The sequence below is a fragment of the Neolamprologus brichardi genome, chromosome 20, assembly GCF_056152115.1.
Source record: "Neolamprologus brichardi isolate AB-2024 chromosome 20, ASM5615211v1, whole genome shotgun sequence".
Taxonomy (NCBI): Eukaryota; Metazoa; Chordata; class Actinopteri; order Cichliformes; family Cichlidae; genus Neolamprologus; species Neolamprologus brichardi.
Window position 1 is genome coordinate 17,783,861 of NC_142123.1, and position 24,961 is coordinate 17,808,821.

General features: G+C 43.4%; 1 protein-coding gene and 1 pseudogene across 4 annotated transcripts in view; both read right to left on the reverse strand.

Annotated features, from left to right (window-relative positions):
• myt1a (myelin transcription factor 1a) overlaps window positions 1–24,961 on the reverse strand; it is a 54,173-nt gene that overhangs the window by 16,471 nt on the left and 12,741 nt on the right. For all 4 annotated transcript variants that reach the window (XM_087833597.1, XM_087833598.1, XM_087833595.1 and 1 more), the window contains exons 11-14: window positions 22,444–22,646; window positions 22,095–22,310; window positions 18,532–18,680; window positions 7,395–7,457 (exon numbers count right to left, since the gene is read on the reverse strand). In XM_087833597.1, the coding sequence (XP_087689723.1) occupies window positions 7,395–7,457; window positions 18,532–18,680; window positions 22,095–22,310; window positions 22,444–22,646 (631 nt within the window). The remainder of the gene's footprint in view (window positions 1–7,394; window positions 7,458–18,531; window positions 18,681–22,094; window positions 22,311–22,443; window positions 22,647–24,961) is intronic.
• Window positions 20,378–21,027, reverse strand: LOC148096954 (uncharacterized; annotated as a pseudogene).

Below are 24,961 nucleotides of genomic sequence, written 5' to 3' on the forward strand. Positions count from 1 at the left end.
CTGGATGACTGAGAACCTACACAGACATGTATTAGTTTGTTTCATTACATGAGGTCAGGTGTGAGAGGTCCCAGTTGTCTGTGCTAATGTCCTGAACAAACACTGAAGCAATGAAGATACAAATTTTACATGAGCCATTTCATTACAGCTGAAGAAACTTTTTCAATGCGTGTACCATGCTACCCCTGCCCCCTCGAGACCCCACCCACAAAATGGGAATCTATGTAAAACCTAAATAAATAAAAATAAAATTCCAAAGCTATAAACAATTTGAAAAAATGTCTTTAGCTGAGAGCTGTTAGAAAAACTAGTTTTAGTTATTTGCAAAATAAGGAGATAAGAAATAGAAATCTCTTAAAAGTTACACTTAGTGACACTTTTCATTTCACAATTCAAACACTTTCAGTGTGGTGCTAGATTGCAGCCAAGTATGTGGTTTAGTATTGTCTTGCTGACATAAACAAGGCTTTCCCTGAAGCTAGCAAACATACCTGTGTGGGGTCACAGTGGGTAGATGTGGGTAAACTGTGAGACTGTGTTGGCTGGGCAAATCCACACTTGCCCTGCCCACACAATTTTGACCTTTGGGTTCCCTTTATGGGTTTTAAAAAACTATGAAGGTTGGGTAGGCTAGCCCAAGTGTGCCCCATAGTGAAATTTTGCCCATTTGTGTCCCCCAGAAGGAATTCTGTGGGCACTTAACTGTGTGTCGACCATGTGTGGGCACACCCGTTTAGTGAGTGATAAGCATTGGTTTTGTCCTGCTCACACAGCCCCTCAGTTCATGGGCACATTTGCTGGTATTATATATATTATATTTATTATTATTATTATTATTTATAATACAAAAGTAAATGTGTTTCATATCTTCTCTAAAATAGATGAAAACATGAAACGATAGAACATGTTTTATTACAATGTCAGAAATATAAGACTGAGAGAAGATGACTGATTTAAAACCTCAGTAAAATTAAAGTTATACTTGCTCTAATTGATATACTGCAAAAGAGCTCAACAAGTAAAATATATTAGGCCAGTATCTGAGCATACTGTAGATCTGTTGCAGGTCTACAGTGGGACACACTGTGGGCCATTCTCTTGTTAGTGTGGGCAGCTCACAGTCAGCCCACATTATGGGCTGTCCCACTGAGGCCCCGCACTGTTGGACCAAGATATGGTTTGCATTTCATGCTTGAACTGGACCCCTGATCAGCCTACTATGGGCCTTAGTAGGGTAGTGAAATGTAAGCCCCGTGGGTCTATTCCTAGTGGCTTTACACAGCCTCAAGGGGGCATGCTGTCATCATCTGGATTGCAGCATATGATCCTAAAAACTTGTATATATCATCTGGCATATTGCTCTCTTTCTCGCACTTTCTCTCATAAAATTATATAAAAGCAGATCAGAGTCTGGTCAGAGGTTGAATAGACAGGTCATTATTTAGCACTTTTCTTCTTTATCTGAGCACTCAAAGTGCTTTACACAACCTGCCTCAGTCACCCATGCACACAAGCACTTTTTTCTATGCAAGTGCTTTCTATCTACCACCTACAGGGTGCAACGGCATTACTTCAGGACTGTTTTGGATGAAGTGATTAGAGCATGTTGTATAATATGTAATACATGTGCCCTACACACTATCTTATGGCACTTGGAGAAAAAGATGAGTTAAGCCAGGATTCTGCTTATCATTTTCTCTTTAGTTTTTAGTGCAATCATCCCACAGCTCTCTCTCTGACTGGACTGAACACCTTACTCTCAAATTAGATTTTGGACTTATTGTCATGATCCTGGGTTTTTTGGCCCAGCATTTTGAGTTTTCTTGTGTTTTGATATTATTTTGTATTCTAATTTATATCTAAGTCCACTTTGTTATTCTAAGGATTTATTCTACAGTACCTAGGTTATTCTGTTTAGCCTTTTGATTATTAGATTCCCCCTTGTGTCTTTGCCCTCTGTGTGGCTGTGTTTATCTATGTTGTGAGTTTTTGTGTCTTGCTTCACTCATGTTTCATTCTGCTCCCCCCTGCCTGTCATGTTATCCATGTTTCCCCAGTCATGTCTCTGTTTGTCTGCACCTCTCTGAGTGTGTTCCCATTATTTCCTGTTTTACTTTGGTAGTCTCCTACGCCATGTTTTGCTTGCCTCTCTTACTACCTTGTCTACCTTGTCTCATGTATAATGTTTAACTGTACATGCTCAGTCTCATTGTGTGTAATTTGCCCCAGCTGTGTTCCCCACAAGTTTCCTGTTCCCTCGTAATTCCCTGTATATTTAAGCCTTTTGTTTTCTTCCGTCCAGCGTGGCAATCTCTCTCATTCCTGGCTGTGTGAGTCTCTATGTGTTAGTTTATAGATGTACCAGTATAGTTTTGTGTTATTTCCCCTTTCAGCAAATAAATCTGTCCTATCTTGTTCAAGCTGCACCACTGTGGTGCAGCTTGTCGCTCGTTGGTATGTTGACTGGTTAACTGACAGCAAGGCTCTGCGACTTTTGAACTGAGGATGGATGGTAAGGATGGATGTTAATGCCTTTCTGGAGACCATTTTCAAGGACACAGTAAGACGTATGCCCTCTGCACTGGGAGACACGCCTCATATCCCCATCATTAAAAAATCAGCACCACCCAGAATTTACAATAGCTTATTTCCACAGACAATAAGACTGCTAAACTCACTGTGATATGCAGAACAAAGCCACTTTTGGAAATAGGTATAGTGAAAATGCCAACATTTTATCACTATTTAATCAAAACACCCACAATGAATAGCAAAATAATTGTTTTTCCAAATTTTTAAATACCTCATAAACAATGCTATTTCTGTTTTGTTTGAAGTAATTATTTTATCAGCAGTTTCTCAGTTCTTTTTTTTTCTTGTTCAGTGAGAGAAATCTCACTCATTATGTTTTAGGTTTGAATAAGTGCATTAAAGTCAGGTTCAGTGTTTGAGGTGGAAATAAGAAGGACACTCACATCAACAGCAAGGTCCGCCTTCCCTTCTGCACCTGAGAGCTCAAGGATGTCCTTGCCTTCCTTTTCACAAAACTAGCACTGACTTACAATAACACCTCCTGTCACGAACCTGGGTCTCTGACCCAGCGTTTTCAGTTTACGTTTTGAGTTCTTAAGTTATTCCTTTATTATGTTGAGTAATTGGATTATCTTTTGGTTGCCTTTAGTTTATTTATGTTTCACTTAGGTCTTCGGTGTTAGTCTGTCATGTTTCTTGTCTTCTTGTACATGTTGTGAAGTTGTATTGTCATGTCTGCTTTCCACTTTGTTTCCTGTTTTATTTTGATAGTCTCTGTTCTATGTCAGTGTAGTCCACTTTGCTTCCTTTGTCTCGTGTCAGATTAGTGTCAGCTGTTTCCCCATGTGTTTCCACTTCCACTAATCACCCTCGTGTGTATTTAGTCTGTGTATTTCTGTCAGGTTGTCTGTTGTTCACGTCATGTTCTCCACACCATGTTTCTAAATTTCATGTCCAGGTTTTTAATGTTGTTTGTTTTGTTCACCCAGTTTAGGTTAATGTTAGTTTTGCTTCAGTTTGCCTTGCCCTTTGTTTGTACCTTTTAACAGCCTCATTAAACGTCTCGCTTTTTGTTAATATTCAAGTTTTCTTCCACATTCTTTGTGTCTGCATTTTGGGTCCTCTTTGCAAATTCATACAGTGTGCTGCCGCATACTGCGACACCTCCTGGTATATAGCACAATGCAAAAACACCAATTTCAGTTCTGGTTTGGACAGCCAATCATAAAACCTGCTGGTTTGTTCCATTTCAGGCCAGGCCTATCTAAGCAGGCAGTCACTTCTATAAAAAAAAAATCACTATATTTGTGGTCACTTTCACTCTTTAATTGTGTCAGTGTACAAAGATGGAATATCGGGCCTATGTCATAGACATTGCAGCTTTAGTCCAGAGACAAGGAGAAAAGGTCTAGCAAAGATTGAAATGTCTGTTCCCACTCTGCATCAGACCAATTGTTGTACTTTTTTTGTGTGTTTAGCTTCATAATGTTCATTCAAACTGGAATCCTTAAACACAGCTATCTGCTCTCCATAAACTAAGCAGATGGCTTTACCTGACGTCAGTAAATAAGTACTAAGAAGCTCATGTTTACATTCTTCATAAATGTTTTATTTAATGTGAGCTGATAACTTTGAAGGCCAGCTTCTTTCATAAAACTCTGTTCCAACACATTTAAAGTGAAGCTGCATTCGCTTGCACAGGAAAAACAAACAAACAAACAGTCGCCTTCAAAATAACAATAAAGTTGTATTGTGTGGTGGCTGGAATATGACAAACTATTTGATCTCATGTGGACTGGCCACATGTTGGATGTGCCACAGATGCTGTACAATGTCCAGGTATGTTTCAAATCATTTCATTCTTACACCTTCACTGCTTACTCAAAAAGTAGGTCCATATTATCCAAACATCAGTGACACAGGGTTCAAAACTGGTCTAACGCATTCTAGGACAAGTGGCAGAAACATTATCTGTTCCCACTACAACCTCACAGAAGTGGACATCGGAGCAGCCAACCTTAAACAAAGAAATGTGATGCTTGTCAAGTATTGATGAAAAAGAACCAGCTGGCCTGTTGTCGTTATCACTTACTGTATCCTCCAATAAAGACAGATTGGTGTGGAATGTGCGAGTCACCAGGAAAGAGGGACCAAAGCTATATGTCAGCTGTGGGAATGAGATGGCCTTGCACACTATTCTCCCAATGACTGAAATGTATTTTGACTTAAAACTTGTTATATAACTATGGGAAACCTTTTCTGTTTGTTTATTTTTGTTTATTTATAAGGAACCCCATTAGCTTCCACAACAGTGGTTGCTAATCTTCCTGGGGCAAAAACCATCAATTACAATCAAATATAATATTACACAATAAATTGGATACCAAATATCTGCATAATTTGGCTCTTATATCCACAGTAAGGGTTTACGATTAAGAAAACATAAGCATATAAATATTAATAACACTGAAACAAAATACACACATTTCCATTACAAATGACATTGCCCTCTTACAGTATTTACAATGAATTAAAAGCTGCCTAAATAGGCTTATAAGTGATTTTTAAAATTATGAATAGAAGCCAATTCTCTAAGTGCGTAAGGCAACTTATTCCACTGAAAAGGTGCGCTAAATATAACAGAGTTTTTCAAAAAGTTGTGTTTAACTCGAGGAGTTACTAAATTGCGGTTTGTTGAAAATTGTGTACTATGATTATGTATTTCATCTGGATATTGCAACTGAGCAGAAAAAAAATATGGTGTGTTTAACAGTATTGCTTTCTTTAAAAATACAAGTAAGCCATAGTATAATTCAGCTTGTACAGAAAGCCAAGAAAGTTTATCATGCATTTTATCGATATTTGTATAGTATGAACACTTTAACACTAATCTGGCCGCCTTGTTCTGGACTAACTGAAGTCTGTTCAGAGCTGACTCACTGTTACCACTTCATTGTATCCTAGATGAACATGTTCATTTGTTACTTAGACAAAGTTTACTTCTTTGATTCCACCTTCTTGCATGATTTGGGATATGCATGTTTGCAAATTTGTTGCTGTTCAATAATGTCATCAGTAAGTCCACAGTAAGAGTGTTGCTGTTGAGGGAAAGCAAACAATGTTCTTCATGACTGATGCACCTTCTTCAGCTTGAAATTGTCTTTTAAAGCACTGTTGGTATGTAATCTGAAATATGAATTTTGCTTCTGTCAATGAAGAGTAAAAAAAATTGGCACAGAGTTTAGTAAAGAAAAAAACGAGCAAGTATTTTCTGTGTCTTGTGATTATTTAATTTAAAGACATGAGAATGGAGGCTAGAGTCTTTTCCAGCTGTCATAGGATGAGAAGGCAGGGTACACCCTTGTTATGACTTTATTCCAAGGCTCTCGTGGCAATATAGACAACAATTCATGCTGATATTTATAGATCTGGCCAATAGGAAGAACATGCCCACACAAGAAACCAGCAGGTGGATATTTCCTCAGTTTTGCCCAAGTTCACGTGGTGTAAGTATAGAGAGGGAACCTGAACCCTCCTGTCATTGTGCTCATTCTGAGGAGAGGAAGAATTTGGTCTGACTGCTGACTTCAGCCAGGTATTGGAAGTAGAGGGCAGTATAAGTAAATACAGTATTTTGGTAATAATGTGTGAGAAGCTTGAATGCTTTGCTTTTCCTGCAGTGAACACAGCTATATACACACACTAGGAAAGTCACAGGATTGGATGCCATAAAAGTAATGTGTCAGCAGAGATGGGCAGTAACGTGTAATCCGATTACTTTTTTCAAGTAACGCGTAAAGTAAGGGATTACTATTGCAAATTAGATTACTGTTACTTTCCCGTAAGCACGCTGTGTTACTGCATTAATAAACCGTGATTTTGTTTGTCTCATGACAATGAAGTACGAGCGTGTGACGTCTGTGGCAGCAACAGACGTGTGTAGATCAACAATGGATAATATGGAGGACGGGAGAGAGTACGACCATGCAGCTTTTAAAGCTTGGAAGTACTCACATTACTTTGAGTTTGATTCCGTAAAAAGGGTAAAATTAAACTTCAAATCTGAGCAAGCACCGAGCACGCTGCCGCGGGAATGTGAAATTCACAGAGAAACCCCCGGATCCCCCCACTGACATGACCACTGCGGTGGCAAACCTCCACCAGTCCCACTCCTGCTAAACAGGTGAAAGTAGATTTAAGAGTGGCATGACTTAGTGCTGCTGAATCTTAGATTTGAGGGGTTTTTTTGCTGTGCATTACTTGCATCTATTTGAAAGAGTGAGTGTAAACGCAACACATTATTTTATATGCTGAATATGCAGAAAACAGGTTTAACTGTTAAACAATTTTCTTCAAGTGAAAGACAGTTACATATAATAAAATGTTTGCTCGATGCAATGTGCATAAAGTTAAAAGATTAAAACTAATAAAACAATTTTTAAAAAGAGGCTTTTCCATTTGATTCAATTTTATATGATGGATTATGCAGAAAAATGGGCTGAAAGGTCTATTGCCTTATTACCTATTCAGATTGTGTATCATGTTTTTAAACTAAGTAATAAAATAATAAAGTATATAATTACTGTTGAAAATAAGTAATCAGTAAAGTAATGGGATTACTTTCTTGGAGAAGTAATTAGTAACTAATTACTATTTTCAAGTAACTTGACCAAACTGTGTGTCAGTAATGGTGAACAGTGTTCTGCCTGCTGTCTGACAGACTTAGTAAAGACAGGCTAATAAGATTTTTCTTTCTTTTTTTTACAGGCCAAAATGAATGATTTTGTTTTGCTATAATCACACTTTGAAAACAGCAGAAGCAAACACTGGACATTACTTCTAAGCTAGATTTGAGGTCTTACCTCCGATGTGATGCGTAATTGCCAGTAATGTGTCCACTGCCATCACAGCCTGGAGTAGGACACCTAGGGTCAAGAACACATTCACAGATCAGTGTAGTGCTTCTACAGACTTTTCAGAAAACAAAAGCTTTCTTGTGTACATATCCTGTGTCTTGCATTGTCTTTTGCTCCCATGTTTTCATTTCATTTCATTTAAATACTCTCCCTTTCTAAAAGAGAAACTCATAATTACATATGCAATAAAGCAAGCAACAAAAACACCTGTATAAATTGACTGGTACTTAACTATAACACTTTTCTTTATATATATATATATATATATATATATATATATATATGTATATTTTTTTTATTCGTTTTTTTTTTCATTTTCACAAATAGTACATAATTACATAATATAATAACGTGTACAGTTCAGAGCCACAAAAAAACCAAAAAAACCAACCCAAACAACCCCCCCCCCCCACAAAGCAATAAACAACCCCAAAACAAAGCAAAAACAAAAACAAACAAACAGCCTGAGAACTAAACACAAAACAAAACACCAGCTCAGATACATCTAAAAAATAAATAAAGAATACAATACAGTACAATACCTGTGGTCCCAGTAGTACGTTGCAGTTGCAGTTTGAACACTCATGAGAATCCTTGTAACATAATACTAGAGACATCAGGTTCCACATAATTGGTTCCTACACCTCAAAGAATTGGTCTGTTTTTGAGTGCAGTACACATGTAAGATATTCCAATGGCAATAGATCCAACACTACTCTTTTCCAACCTTTAATAGTTGGTGCTTTTTCATTAATCCATTGGAGTAGTATATTCTTCCTCGCCGCATAGGTGAGAATACAATACAACCTCCTATTATTCTTGGATATTAACCACCGGCTGGGGAGACTCAGTATGAGAGACAAAGGGTCCATCTCCAATTTACAACCCAAAATCTTCTCCATTTCAGATAACACATTAGACCAATATTCTTGCAATTTCAAACATGAACAGAGGCTGTGAGTTAGGGTACCAATTTCTGTCTTGCATTTGATGCACATGGGTAAAAGGGTAGGATTATATTGATGTCTGCGAAATATGGATATATGCATTCTGTGTATGATTTTTAACTGTATTGCTTTCGTACGATTACAAACTGAGATTGATTTGGCATAACTCCAGACATGTTTCCACTATTCATCATCAATTATTATACGTAACTCCTTTTCCCATGTGCCTTTAAGCCTCTGTGACATCACTGAAGGTACAGAATATAAAGCCGTAGAAAATATCTTCACAGGTACCTCTTTATCTGTTAAAAATAATAATTTCTTAACATGAGAGACTTCATGACTCTCACTGAAGTTAGTACTGTGCAAGATATAATGCCTTATCTGTAAATAACGGAAAAAGTCATGTTTGGGGAGAGAATATTTCTCAACCATTTGGTCAAATGGCATAACCACATTGTCGGAGAATAAGTCCCTCAGTCTGTGAACTCCTTTGTTCTTCCATTCCTTAAAACCTATATCAAACATCCCCGGTTGAAAGTGAAGATTATTCACAATAGGGGTGAACATAGATGTTAACTTCAACCTTCCCTCAATTCGACATACTGACCGTCAGGCCTTAAGTGTATTAAGTGTGACTAGATTATCACAGCCCGATCTAATATCTTTAAAGTTCTTAAAGAACAGTTAGTCCCTTAATGGATACTTTGAAAGAGAGGTTTCAATCCCCAACCAGATAGAGTGTGAATTATTTGTGACCCAGTCATGAATATAGCACATGTGAGTATTCAATTGATATGTTCTAATACAGGTGTGGGCAACTCCAGGCCTCGAGGGCCGGTGTCCCTGCAGGTTTTAGATGTGTCCTTGAACCAACACAGCTGATTTCAATGGCTAAATTAGGTCCTCAACATGTCCTGAAGTTCTCCAGAGGCCTGGTAACGAACTAATCACGTGATTCAGGTGTGTTGACCCAAGGTGAGATCTAAAACCTGCAGGACACCGGCCCTCGGGGCCTGGAATTGCCCATGCCTGTTCTAATATTTGGTAAATCTAAACCCCCTACTGAACCTGGGAGCTGTAGTGTAGCCATCTTAAGTTTTGGTCTGCGTTTGCTCCATATAAAAGAGCTTAGCCAGCCATTCAGATCCTTCATCACCCTATTTGAAATTATAACTGGAATAATTTGAACAGGATATAACAGTCGAGGCAAAATATTCATCTTAACCATTGGTATACGTCCTAGCCAGGAAACGGGTAGGGAATTCCATCTCTCCAAATCCTGCTTTACCTTCTCGAACAGAGGGGCAAAATTTGCTTTATACATTTGTTTAAATTTTGGAGTTATAAATATCCCTAAGTATACAAAACCTGTGGGGGACCTCTTGAAAGGGGAAAGAAAACAGTCCAGTTGGCACTAAATTAGGGCTCCCAGTTGGCACAGCCTCCGACTTAGTCAAATTTACTTTATAACCAGAAAATTGACTAAATGTATCAATAATGTTAAGTAAAGCCGGTACTGATGTCTTGCATCCAGAGAAAGCACCAAACCGCCCATGTTCCTTTGCTGAGCAGCCTGAATTAGACTGAGAAGGCGCCTGACATTGTTACGGGAATTACGGCCTTTTATAAAGCCTGTTTGATCTTCTTTAATAATTAGAGGCAGGAGAGTTTCGAGTCGAGTAGCTAATATTTTAGAAAGTATCTTCTGGTCCACATTTAGAAGAGCTATCGGTCTAAAAGAGGAACAAGACTCTGCACACTTCCCCTTCTTCAAAATAAGAGAGATATTAGGTTCCCTTACAGTCTGAGGTAGTCTGTAAATACTGTGGTCATAAAATCAGACGAATGAGCAGGAGGGTAGTAAACATTCAATATAGAAACAACCATACCCAATAATATTTCCTTGACTATAACATACCTTCCATGCCTGTCCTTGACACACTCTGTATTTGAAAAAGGGAGGCTTTTCCTCACAAGGATTGCACCCCTCTACTTCTTGAGGTAAATGAGGAGAAAAATACCTGTCCAATTCCACCTTGCTGTAATTTAAGGTGTTCTACATCATATAAATGTGTTTCTTGCAAAAGTGCAATATCAATGTGTTCTTTTTTCAGAAAGGTGAGTATTTTTCTCCTTTTAATAGGATTATGGACCACTCTTACATTCCATGTACACAAATGCAACTGATTACTTGCCATATTATTTAAGTCACCTACTGATAGACAAGTTACTGAGGAGTAGTGTCTTCCTGCCTCTGTTCCAGTGAATGAAGCAGCGAAACGGCCTCCTTCGGGGTGTTAAATCTCCTATGAGTCCCGTTCACCATTACTCTCAAGGTAACTGGGTATAGTAATGCATAGTCCACATTCATCTTCCTCAGCCGCACCTTTACATCATCGAAAGCTTTCCATCTTCGAACGACCTCAGCCGAATAATCATTAAAGAAGGAAATCTTAGATTCCTTACATGCGGGGCTGTCCTTGTTAGATTGGTGGGATCTGAGCCGCCGAGCCGCCTCCATCACGTGTTGTTTATCTGCATAGTTGTGAAACTTCATTATAAGTGGCCTGGGACGTTGATCAACGCCGGGCTTCGGTGCTGAGGATCGGTGTGCTCGGTCAAGTTTCAGCATCCCTGCCTTCGTGTCCATCTGGAGGTACTCCGGGATCCACTTTTCAAGGAACTTAACTGGATCTGGGCCCTCCGTGCCTTCAGGTAAGCTGACTATACGTACGTTGCACCTGCGACCTCGGTTGTCAAGTTCATCTTTATGTTCTAGCATCTCATGTATTTGTTTCTCGAGTTGTGCCAGCTTAGCCTCTGATAATGTCGCCGTGTCCTCCACATCAGCAATCCATTTCTCCGCCTCATTCATTCTGGTGGCGATCGCCTGCAGCTGTGAGGTCTGTTCTTTAATAGCTTCGAGAACAGTAGAAATCTTGGAGTCAATTACTTTAGTAAGATTATCAGTTATTCTATCCAAAGCGTGAACAATACTTGGCTCCATAGAGCCGGGACTAGCAGACATGCTCAGTATCTCCGGTATGGTGCCTAGCTCCTCTTCATTTTCAGCATAACTGGGAGTTTTCCTCAATGATTTTTTTGTACTTCTGTCTGAGATTTTTAGGAAGTAACTGTCCAGGTTCATGTCAAAACACTCCCCTTTAGAAATTCTGTACTTGACGCCGTTCAAATATAAAGATATGAGATAAATATTAACAAATACCATTGGAGCTCACTCAGCCACAATGTCTACTCTACGGCGCCATCTTGAATTCCCCCATAACACTTGTCTACTCTGAGTACTCTTTTGTTCTTTTTACTACAAGCTTCATTCACCCAACCACACACATGTTCAAACCTTGGTGCCCGCTCTAACATTCACACACACACTCCAGTTGTGAGTCATGAGCATTGGGAGGAACTTGAGTTCAGTACTTGAGGATACTGACCCACCCACATTCTGCTTGGTAGATGACCTGCTCTATGTCCTCAGCCACAACCGTTCATGTGTCACCTTCTGTCACCTTGCTCATTTTTCAGAAAGAAAAATGAGTAAGGTGACAGAAAGTGACAAACAAGAGACAGAAACCTTCTGTCTCTTGTTTCTTGCTCACCCTGGCTAAATAATAGAACTTGTGCTCTTCAACATGCCTGTTGAAAAGCAGAGCAGCTATGAAAGACCACGGGTTTGTTTGTTTATCAAACAATGAGACAGTGAAAGAGGCTATTTTAACAGAGCGTTATCTATTTATCAGTGACTTTGTAGATAAGATGAAATTATCTTTATGTTCCTCCCATTATGAAGATGATCACCAGTGTCCTGAGTCATGTATCTCCTTCTCTCCAATAAAAGTGAATGACTTAGTTACAGTAATGGGAAAGATGAAACCCTCATCATCCTCGTTAGAGATCTTGCCTCCTTCTGTCCTGTTTGGAACTTTCACAATCACTCCATTGCTGTCTATTATTAGCAACTCACTGAGAAAAGTTTGTGGGTTCTCTCAACACATCGCATTCGATCGGGGACCCCAGTTTACATCCTGCATTTGGAGAGAGTTCCATGCCATTGTCGGTGCCAAGGTTAGTCTTTCCTCTGGAGTCTATCTGCACATTAACAGGAAAACCAAACGAGCTGTTCGTAGACTTGAATCACACCTTTCTTGGCTGCTACTTCAAAGCACATTGTGCGCTGTCTGTCCTGCGTGCTGCACAACAACGTTCAATATTTGGTATTTGCTGCTGTTTACACTTAACTAGATTAATGCGATGGTGTTGTCTATAGTATGTTGCTTTGTTTTGTTTTGTTTTTTTGCTTGTTTTCTACTCTTTTTCTCTCAACAGGTGATCCCGGAGATATTTTTTTCCCCCCCTTTCTCACTGTCCCTCTCCCCTTCTGTTTTTCTTTTCCTTCCTCTTTCTTTCTCCCTTTCCTATCCTTCACTCATGTCTGTCGCGTCTGTAACAACTGAAAATAAAATAAAATAAATAATAAAAACAAAGGTTGATCAAATGGACCAATACGGCAATGCCATGATGATCCATTTGGCAAAATAAATCCATTGGGTATCCTTGTTGGTCTTCAGACAACAATTCTGACGGCTAAAGAACCAAATGGGACAGGCAAAAAAAAAAAAAAAAAAAAAAAAAAAAAAAAAAAAAAAAAAAAGAAAACCAAACGAGCCAACCAGGAGTTAGAAGCACTGTCCACCTGGAGCAAGCAGCTATCCTGGATCAACAACACAGTACCATGACGTCTTTGGCTATGGTGTCTCTACATTTAACATCAACCTCCTCTGTTTCCACCAACTGAAGCTGAGAGTTCTGTCTCTTCTGTGCAGCAGCATCTGCTTAGCTGTTGGCACCTGGAAGGCCACTTAGGCTGCTCTCCACAGGACAATGAACCAAAATACGTACATTGCTGACTTGCTGATGCCAGGTTTCTGACCAGGCTACTGACCTGGTCAGAAAGTTTGTTTTTCCACAAAAGATGTTCCACCCAGAACAGAACCCAAAAAAATATTCCATCCATCCATCCATCTTCATCCGCTTTATCCGGGGCCGGGTCGCGGGGGCAGCAGCCTAAGCAAGGAGGCCCAGACCTCCCTCTCCCCAGCCACCTCCTCCAGCTCATCCGGAGGAACACCAAGGCGTTCCCAGGCCAGCCGAGAGATGTAATCTCTCCAGCGTGTCCTGGGTCTGCCCCGGGGCCTCCTCCCGGTGGGACATGCCTGGAACACCTCACCCAGGAGGCGCCCAGGGGGCATCCTTACCAGATGCCCAAACCACCTCAGCTGGCTCCTTTCGATGTGGAGCAGCAGCGGCTCTACTCTGAGCCCCTCCCGGATGGCCGAACTTCTCACCCTATCTCTAAGGGAGATGCCAGCCACCCTTCGGAGGAAGCTCATTTCCGCCGCTTGTATCCGCGATCTCGTCCTTTCGGTCACTACCCACAGCTCGTGGCCATAGGTGAGGGTAGGGACGTAGATCGACCGGTAAATTGAGAGCTTCGCTATAACATTCAGCTCCCTCTTCACCACGACGGACCGGTGCAGCGTCTGCATTACTGCAGCTGCAGCCCCAATCCGTCTGTCGATCTCCGGCTCCCTTCTCCCATCACTCGCGAACAAGACCCCGAGATACTTGAACTCCTCCACTTGGGGCAGGACCTCATCCCCGACCCGGAGTGGGCACTCCACCCTTTTCCGGCTGAGAACCATGGCCTCAGATTTGGAGGTGCTGATCCTCATTCCCGCTGCTTCACACTCGGCTGCGAACCGCTCCAGTGTGAGCTGGAGGCCCTCACCCGATGAAGCCAACAGAACCACATCATCCGTAAAGATCAGAGATGAGATCCTGAGGCCACCAAAGCGAAAGCCCTCCGCCACTTGGCTGCGCCTAGAAATCCTGTCCATAAAAATTATGAACAGAACCGGTGACAAAGGGCAGCCCTGGCGGAGTCCATCACCCACCGGGAACGAGTCCGACTTATTGCCGACAATGCGAACCAAGCTCTTGCAGCGGTTGTATAGGGATCGAATGGCCCGTAGCAATGGGCCAGACACCCCATACTCCCGCAACACCTCCCACAGGACACCCCGAGGGACACGGTCGAATGCCTTCTCCAAGTCCACAAAACACATGTAGACTGGTTGGGCAAACTCCCATGCACCCTCAAGTATCCTCGAGAGGATGAAGAGCTGGTCCAGTGTTCCGCGACCAGGACGAAAACCGCATTGTTCCTCCTGCATCAGAGGTTCGACTAGCGGACGAACTCTCCTTTCCAGCACCCTGGCATAGACTTTCCCGGGGAGGCTGAGGAGTGTGATCCCCCTGTAGTTGGAACACACCCTCCGGTCCCCCTTCTTAAAGATGGGGACCACCACCCCGGTCTGCCAATCCACGGGTACTGCCCCTGATCTCCACGCAACATTGCAGAGGCGTGTCAGCCAGGACAGCCCTACAACGTCCAGAGCCTTCAGGAACTCGGGGCGGACCTCATCAACACCAGGGGCTCTGCCACCAAGGAGTTGTTTAACTGCCTCAGTGACCTCGCCCCCAGAAATTGGCGGGTCATTCCCCTCATCCCCAGACTCTGCTTCCTCCTTGGAAGACGCGTCAGTGGGATTGAGGAGGTCCTCGAAGTATTCCTTCCACCGCCTGACAATTTTCTCAGTCGACGTCAGCAGCGCTCCGCCAGCACTATACACAGTGCAGGTAGAGCACCGCTTTCCCCTCCTGAGACGCCTGACGGTTTGCCAGAACCTCTTCGAGGCAGTCCGAAAGTCTTTTTCCATGGCCTCTCCGAACTCCTCCCACACCCGAGTTTTTGCTTCAGCCACTGCCCGAGCCGCATTCCGCTTGGCCTGTCGATACCTGTCGGCTGCCTCCGGAGTCCCACAGGCTAACCAAGCCCGATAGGACTCCTTCTTCAGCCTGGTGGCTCCCTTCACCTCTGGTGTCCACCATTTGGTTCGGGGATTACCACCACGGCAGGCACCAACCACCTTGCGGCCGCAGCTCAATGCAGCAGCTTCGGCAATGGAGGCGCTGAACATGGTCCAAAAAAATATTACAGTTGCTTATTAACCCTTTGAAACTGAGGCCTTGATTAATCCTTTGTCAGTAGTTTAACACTTCTTATTTAATATGAGGATACACAAAGTTTTCCATCTGTCCCAAATGAACCCCCACAACCCAAATTTCATTGCGAGCACTGATTTGCATGACATATTTCATTGATATAATTTCTCACATGCACATGTCTTCCTGCCCTACTGACATAATCCCTCTTTTTTTTTTTTTTTTTTTTTTTTGCCTGTCCCATTTGGTTCTTTAGCCGTCAGAATTGTTGTCTGAAGACCAACAAGGATACCCAATGGATTTATTTTGCCAAATGGATCATCATAGCATTGCCGTATTGGTCCATTTGATCAACCTTTGTTTTTATTATTTATTTTATTTTATTTTCAGTTGTTACAGACGGGACAGACATGAGTGAAGGATAGGAAAGGGAGAAAGAAAGAGGAAGGAAAAGAAAAACAGAAGGGGAGAGGGACAGTGAGAAAGGGGGGGAAAAAAAATATCTCCGGGATCACCTGTTGAGAGAAAAAGAGTAGAAAACAAGCAAAAAAACAAAACAAAACAAAGCAACATACTATAGACAACACCATCGCATTAATCTAGCTAAGTGTAAACAGCAGCAAATACCAAATATTGAACGTTGTTGTGCAGCACGCAGGACAGACAGCGCACAATGTGCTTTGAAGTAGCAGCCAAGAAAGGTGTGATTCAAGTCTACGAACAGCGAACACCTGTGTGCACACCTGTGTGGATCGGCGCGCTTGTATTCAAATGGTTTCCCCATGTAATGGTCTGCAAGAGGATGTAGAGAGCCATAGCCCTGTCCCCCAGGGCATGAAGCAGGCATGGGGGAGATCCAGGCCCCAGACATCCAGAGGCCCCAGAGTGCAAGAGCCCAAGGAGGACCACCGGAGGGGCATCCGTGCCACCTTCATGGGAAGGGCTGAGGATCCCCAGACGAGGGGTCACCCAGTAGCCACCAGGCAGAAACTAGAGGGGGCTGCACCGGCGTGCCCGCCGGCTCCGCCGGCAGCCAGCTGTGCCAGAGTGAACCGAGCCGCAGGCACAGAGGCCGGAGGCCCGAGGGCCCTCCGCGCCCCGGAAGAGGCCTGACCGAGCAGCAGGCGCCAGGCCCCGCCAAGTAGCCACCGGGAGTGAGCTGGCACATGACCTGAGCGCCCAGCCCCAGACACCAAGAACCAACAATGCACCGACCCCTGAGGGCATCAGTCACCGGCAGGGAGTGTGGTGAGGGGAGATAGGCCTCCACACTTGGAGGGCCTGGGAGTTCCCAGAGAGGTGGAGTCTAAGACCCGACCTGACATATAGACACAGACAAACAGGCACACACAGACACAAACATGCATTCCCACCCTCATGCACACATATACAAACACTCAGCACTCACCCAACGTAGGAATAAACGTAAATGGACATGTACACACAATCACACTCCCCAAACATACTCTATACCCCGGGTCCAGGTATCCTCGCCCCCAGAGGGGGAAACGGCACCCAGACCCAAGAGATGTTACCCTTCCCTCCGGGGTGGAGGCAAGCAGACCGCCCCAGGCTCCGCAGCAGCAGGGAGGCCAATCGGACAGCCAGCATCTCTTCCCAGCCCCCCCGCCCCGATGGCCAGCAGAGAACGGGGGTGTGTTAAGACCCCATACCCTCCTCCTCCCGCTCAAGTGTAGTGTTGCTGCGTGTTGCTCTAAAGTGTATTTAAAACAAGGGAGAGCATGGTGCTGCTGCCAGAGAGCAGCAGGTGTTAGCACAGCCCCTCCCGAGAACCCTCAATGTCTACATGGATTTAAAATTGAGAGGTGGGCACCGGCGCCAGAGGTAGGTTTGAATACACAGACCGTCTACTGGATGCCATTAGCGTGCCCACCCTCAAGGCCCTATATATACATATATATATATATACATACATACACACACATATATATATATACATACATATATGTGTGTGTGTGTTATGAGAGTGTAAGTAATGTGGATGTCTAAGTTGTGAGATAAAATTGAGGCACAGGTGGCCAGAAGAGGACAGAGGGGGGGGGAATGTCTCCCCTGCACCCTGGTGACACACCCGCACCCCAAAGCCCTACCTGTGTGGGTGGGTGTGGTGGAGCGGGAAGAGGGAGGCAGCCGGGGATGGGGAGGAAAAGAAGGGAGGGGAGGGTGTCCCTCCCTAGGGCCAGCTCCCCCGCTGACCCCAATAGGCACCCCCGTCCTCTGGTATCCACTAAGGCAAGGGAGCCCAGGCCCATCCAGACCAGGGCCTACGGCAGCAGCACCGCCAAGCCCCACAGGACCCGGGGCAGCCCACCCTACCCCACCACAGAGGAAACTGTACTCACCCCAACATTCAATCATCTCCCAGACTACACAAGACACAGACACCCAGGTTAAGTTTATTCTCCACCTCTCCTATGTCTCTCCCCCACCTGCAGAGTGGACTCCTGCAAAGATGGAACAACCTCCCTGCCAGTTGAAGAGCCCCCCGGTTAGGCCGATGCACAAGAGGCCCCCTGCGCCAGGGCTGAGCCCCCGTGCACCCACCCGCCCACAACCTCGGCGACACACCGACGAGGACCGAAGCCCCCAAGGCCCAGCCAGAGCCCCAGCACGGAGGCGAAGCACCCCCGAACCCCAAACCCCCACGCCCGCCCCGAATCCACTCAGGGGCAGCCAGGCCACCAGGCCAGTAGCCCACGTCCGCCAGCACAGACCATCCTCCAGCCCCGCTGCACGCGGCCACGAGGGGAACAACCTCTGAGAGCGACCAGAGCCACTAACCAGGTTATGAACACAACCCCCGGGTTAAGCCCTCCAGGGATAACATAATCCCTCTTAAATGTATTAAACATTTAGCTATAATTTCCTATAAAACCCTCTTGAGATTCCACTGATCATTACAGATCAATTTACAAACTGCCATTCATTTAAAAAAATTCTTTGCAACTGGGTTTGTTTCTCTGCCACAGCTCTTAATTGTACAGCTGGTTTTCATCACACAAGGTTTGTAAAAAATATTAAAGACTTACACAAGAAGCTCTTTTTTGCTGTCTTTGGGCTGAAACTTGACCTTGAAGCTGGTGGTGGTGACCTCACCGGGGTATTTCCTGTCCTCCAAGTTCTCTTGGTCCTCTTCCTCACCTTCAGATGAGGTATATGAGGGAGCTGTGTACTCCACCTAAAGCAAGGTAAGACATAAGGTGCTTGTAGCAAGGACCCAGGCTGCCAGACAGTTTTTCCCAAATGTGAATGTTTTTTTATTTGTGCAAACAATTTAGGAGACAGTCTGCTCCATGCTTTCGCGGCTTCCTGCCAAACAACAACCGAAAGGGAGGAATCCCGTTGAGGCCTGGGGTACCTCCTGCACTGTAAACAACAGAGGGGTTGGTGGGGTGGCTGAAGAAGAATTTAAAATTCATGTTTCGTGCAGTTCTTTTAGTGTACAAGACATGAACAGAGGCCCCTGGCCAGTCAGTATCTCTTTTGGGATGCTGACTGGGGAGATGACCTGAAACAGTGCCCGCCCCACACTCTCTGCAGAAATAGTGGGTGGTGACACTGCTTTGGGATATGGCAGTGCATAATCCAACAGAACTAATACAAATCTGTGTGTACTTCGGTGAAATGGGCTAATGAGGTCCATACCAATACGCTCAACCGGGACCTCCATTAACAGTAACGGATACAAAGGAGCTTTTGGGAGGCCCGGCTGGTTAACCAACTCCAGACACTCCGGGCAGGACATGCGCCGTCGATGCACATAATCCGCCTGGAAAATCATTTTCCACGGCTTCTTCTTTCGTGCGAGTGTTATGAATCACTTAATAAATCCATCAATCACTTGGTCAAAGGCTGAGCATAGGATGTCATCGCAAGACTGTTTTAATAGGAAATCGTGTGTGGAGTGAATTACTAGAGGCAGCGGGGCCTCAAGTGAAGTACCTGCCATCTCCTCCTCCCCAGAGTCAGCATCAGATGATCCGCATCACCAGTGAGTGCAGCACAGACACTACACACCGCTAAAGGTCGTAAATGCATCCCCTCATACTGCCCCAAAAGGTTAATAAACCCTGGCCAATCTGTCCCCAGAATTAAGGAATGTGTCTGGTGCGAGCTAACTGCAGCCTTTACACCATGCATTTTTTCACCTGTATTTAATTTGATTGATTGATTGATTGATTGATTGATCATACTTTATTCATCCCGAGGGAAATTGGGTTAAGGCTGCCAGCCATGCCAGCGCCATCTTACCCTTCCGACCATTACACAAACATCACATGGGAAAGACAGGTCAGATAGGTATAACAATGGTAAATACACAACATGTGGAAATACGAGGAGAAAAAAGAACTCCCCCCAGACCGGGCTCCAACAGGGAGATCTGTTTGAGAACAGAAAAAAAAACCACCTCAGTGCATACAAAAAGCACATGACTATAGAAACCATACCATAGAAACACGAGACAAGCAACAGGGGTGGGTAAAGGGTAATAGAGAGCCGGTGTAGACAGCGCATCCGGTCCTGCAGCATGTCTGTGCTGGTCCAGTCGACCGCCATCTTCCCCGAGAGGGGACAAGCATCGAAGGCGTTTGGAAAGGGAAGGAGGATGAGTGTGTATCAGTGTATGTGTATGTGTGTGTGTGTCCAGAGTTCAGCTGAGACAGTGTCCTTCGCCCTGCCAGGCTAAGTAAACAGTCTTCCAGCCAACCCAGGTGGCCTTGCATAGGGGAGGAACAGTCTAAGCATCGACTGTTATCAGGGTGTTTTTGTTCAGCTCCAGCCTTGAGATCACAGCTGGCGCCGAAGTGGTAGCCGCATGAAGTGATGGTGGCTTTTACTTTAGTGCGAACAACTTATATGAATTTCAAAGCTGTTCTAACAATCCGACACTGGTCTCTCAATCTCCCGTTGGAGAGCCGTGAGCTTCTCCATGATGTTATCAAACTTACGCTCCGTGATGTTGTCATTCTTGTGCTCAAAGAGCCGATTCTGAGAACTCACGACCGCAGTGAGCTTCTCCAAGATGTGATCCAATTTGCGCTCACAGGTCTTATTCTGAGTGCTTCTCCAAGGTGTAATCCAATTTGCGCTCAGAGGTCTTATTCTGAGTGTTCACGGCAGCTGCAAGCTTCTCCAAGATCTTATCCGTGCTGCGCTCAATGAGCCCATTTTGAGAACTCACGCCACGTCCCATCGTTTCAATCCCAGTGGGCAGCCTTGTGGGGGTTTGAACAGCCGGTTCCGCTTTCTTAATTCTTCGATAAGCCAGGGCCAAGCCAGGGCCAAGCCAGGGCCAAGCCAGCTCCGATCAGCAAGAACCCTGTTATCATGGTTCCAAATAGATAGATATCTTCAGCGTCTTCGATCGACAGTCCCGCCAGGCACACAACCCTCGTGTTATGCCACCTGTCCATCGTGTATCCAGCAGGAAAAGTACCTCCAGGACACTCAGGCTCACCCGGGCCCAGACTTCTCGTTGAGAAAAGGGTGTCAATTGCATTCAGGGACCAGTTGATCAAATCCATAATTCCTCTCTGTGAGAGAGTGTTCCAGGGAAAAGTAATACAAAAAAACACGAGACTAGACAAGGACACAAGGGGCCAAGCAGGGAAGCTAAGGGAGAGGAGGAGGAGGAGGAGAGGAGAACAGTGCGACTGCCTTCGTCAAGAGCAAGAGAGCAGCGGCACTATGGCCTATTCGTGATGTTCAGGTGAAAGTCAGCCCAAGCAACTAGACATTCGACTACACTTGTCCCATGCTTGGAATGATCCCGCAGCTTATCTAGGAGATGGCGATGCACCACTGCCTGCTCCTGGTGCACAGCTACCAGGTAAGCCAGCATCTGGGTTAGCACCTGCACTGGCTGAAAAGAAGTGACTGTAGCAAGGACCCAGCCCGGCAGGAAGTTCTTCCTGCGTGTGAAGGTTTTTTTTAATTTGTGCAAACAGCTTATAAGACAGTCCGCTGCATAATTTCTACAGCCCACTCTCTCTGCAGCTCAGTGATTCTCTCCCCTTAGGTCCTGGGATCCTACTGAAGTAGGGAGCCATGACCAGGTGATGGAGAACAGATATGTGGGGCAGCTTCACCGCTCCCCTGCAGCTGAGCCACAAACCATGCCACAGTGCTTAACCTTATTAGACCACCACCCAATGTAAGGGTAATTGAACAGTACTACTTATTCCCTAAATCATTTTTTATGGTTCTATAATGGTTAATCCACCATGTGCATCACTTTAATCAAACCAACAATTTAAAGCTAAAATTTAATTATTTCTGTTATCAATTAACTTTCTAATGTATTATTTTTCAAGAAGGAGAAAAAGCAGTAAAGCACATTATTGTTTTTTGATTAAGATGTCAAATTGAAAATATTTACTGGCGTTCCAAATTAAATTTTTAATGGTTTAATATGACACTAATAATAATTTACGACTTCAATCTTGACAGATTTCTAAAGTATTTGTGTTTTTCTTGTTTTTATTGCAGGTGCTCTAATACATTTATTAAGCACTGTAGGTTCCCAACAAATCAGCTCTGATTCGCTTTCATTTTCTCTAGCTGTCCTCATTTACAGTAGATCTGTACTTACCTCTTCGTGGTCTTCTTCTTTGACACCACCCATTTTGGTGAAGTCGAGTGGGCCATCCCACTCTTGCTGATTTGGGCCCTGAGATGCAGTGGCTCCCACATGTTGAGAGGAAGAAGACAAAGAAGATGAAGGCTCTGGAGACTGTACTCCCTCCCGCTTGGTCTTCTTCATGCTAAGGTCCAAGGTGCCATTCTCATCCACCTCAATATCCGCCTCCTAAGTGAGGACACAGTGTGCAAATGAAGTGACTGCAAACTCAAAGAACACGAGTTTCATACACTGTTAGGCTATTTTAAACCGTAGTTTTAAAAAAGAAGCATGCGTCTAAATGAAATTCACTGTGCATCACCTTGGTGCAGGGCTCCCTGGTCTTGGTGCTGAGTGTCTCTGGTCTCTCCCAGCAGCGGGTGGACAGGTTGAGGATAGCTGTTGCTGCCATGTGGGCTGCCTCTGCATCTTGGCTATAGTCATAACCGCTGGAGGACAAGGTGCTCATAGAAAAGCTTCCTGACATGCTGTGACTGGGGGAGGATGCCTTGGGGAATAATTTAGCTGCGTACAAGTGGAACAAAATGATTTCCTTGAGACATGAAATTGGGAGGAGATTACTGCATATTCTACGACTATATGAGTGCAACATAAGTACTAGTTCAGGTTTCCTTTTAGTTATAGCAGAACCTCATACAATTTTATACAGAGTTGGCAAGTGAAAAAACAAACAAACTTTTATGTATAAATTATTTAAAAAAGTAAAACATTTTGTACAAAAACATACAGTTATTAATACAAATTTATAGACGTTACTGACAAAAATTGTTTTTTGGTATAATGTCATTTATTGATCAGAATAATTGTAGAATGACATATTCCATTTGGATATAACTCAGGTGGTTCTCTGCCCCTATAATCTCAGGACTGCGCCTTAAGTTGTTTCTGATACAGGTGTCACGCATGGCAGCTCTGCCTCTTTAGCATGTAAGTGTGAATGGGAAACATTATAAAAGCCCTTTGCAGAACCTAGCTATGTTTGAAAGGTGGTATAAAAAATGTGAATAAGACCATTTCACATAGAATGGTTAGTACTGTCACCTCGCAGCAAAAAGACTCCTGGTCTAAACCAGGAACCAAATGAGGCCTTCTTATGTGGAGTTTGCACGTTTTCCCTGTGCCTGGCATCTTCCAGGTAGTTTGGCTTCCTCCCACAGTTCAACTGATAGGTTACCTTGTGCTTGATGGATGTGAGGAGGGTAAATGTATAACAGAATTAGAATTTTTCCCCATCTGTCTCTCTTCTCATGTTTGGTGTGTGTCTTCTTGTTTCTGTGTTTGGTTTCTTTTAATTGTTTTAATGTTTTACTTTGTAGCTTCGTTTTCTTTTGTATCCTGTGTTACTTTTACTTATTCACTGTAACCTGTATCTCATTTCCCCTGCTGTTTGTCATTTCTCAGGCTCAGTGTATAACTAGTCCTGTGTTCCTCTTTGTCAGAATATCGCTGATCCTTGTGTGTTACACTGCTTTTTGTTTTCCTGCTTTGGATTTAGTCTCTGTGCTTTCTTGGCTTTCAACTGTTTTTGTTCCTTCTGTATCTTTTGAATTTCTTGCATTATAATGGCTGCAGTTACAGCCACACAGTGGTAATGTCCACCAAACATCAGTGTTACAACAGAGGCTTACACATAACACTACATTTACATTTTTCTTCCTTTAGATATAGGATTTCATTTACAGGGTAATAAAGAATTGGTTTTGGTTTAGAATTAATTCATTTATATACTCACATAATACTGTATTTTAAAATAAGTGAGGATATTTTAGTTTACACTATTATGTATGTATGATTTAATCTTCCTTCTGTTTTCTTTACCTCAGTGACAGCTGCTCAGGTCCCTTGGTTGATGAGCTAAGAGGTGGAAAAGGGGCGGAGAAAGCTTATATGGAGAACTGCAAATTGGGTCATACCACAATTCTGGATCATGGGGGGGAAATGGAATTTGTTATGTTAGTTTCAGTTGGGTTTTTGTGTGTTTTGTCCCTTTTTTTGTTTTTGTGGGCTGATCAGCCACTATTTAAGGTTCCACTGTTTAGGTAGGTCAGTTTGTTTCAGTTGTTGTTAGTGTTTGTGTAGTTTTGTTACTTTGACCTCTTTTATGGGCCCAACATTTAGATTTTTCTGTATAGTTTAACCGAGTTTGTTTTGGCGTTGAATAAAAAAACTTTTTTGGACTTTAACCTGTACCTGACTTTCCTTCACTGCTCGGTCCATCACATGCATCCTTAGTTTGGGTCATCATTTCCAGCCTTAACTACATAATCTTTTTCTTTTTGTATTATTCTGTGTTTAAATTGTTTGGAGATTGCAGGAGTGCTTGGTTCTAAAATATATTCAAGAGTAAGACAGTGAAAGAAAGTGCTTAATGCTTATCAGATTCACCAAGTTTTTTTCTTTGGTATCTCTAAAGGAGATAAATATTGCCTTTGTCATTTGAAATATCTCATTTAAGCGTTCATCTACTTGTAATATGGATGTATTAGAACACTGCAATTGATCAGAAGATACCGAACAAATAACAATTTGCAAGCACAGAGGGAATGCGGTTCACAAACAGTGCCATAGAGAGTTTATGTTAAAACCATAACGATACCTTGGAGTAAAAATTGACACAGTTCTTAAAATGGACAAACAGGTAAATACAGTGGTGAGAAAAAGCTTTTTTCAGCTGAGGCAGCTCTCTAAAGTAAAACCTTTTGTTTCTTTTTGTGACTTGGAGAGAGTTTTACATGCATTTGTGACCACTCGGCTTGATTATTGTAATGGACTTTATATTGGTATTGATCAGGCTTCATGATCACGCTTGCAAATGGTCC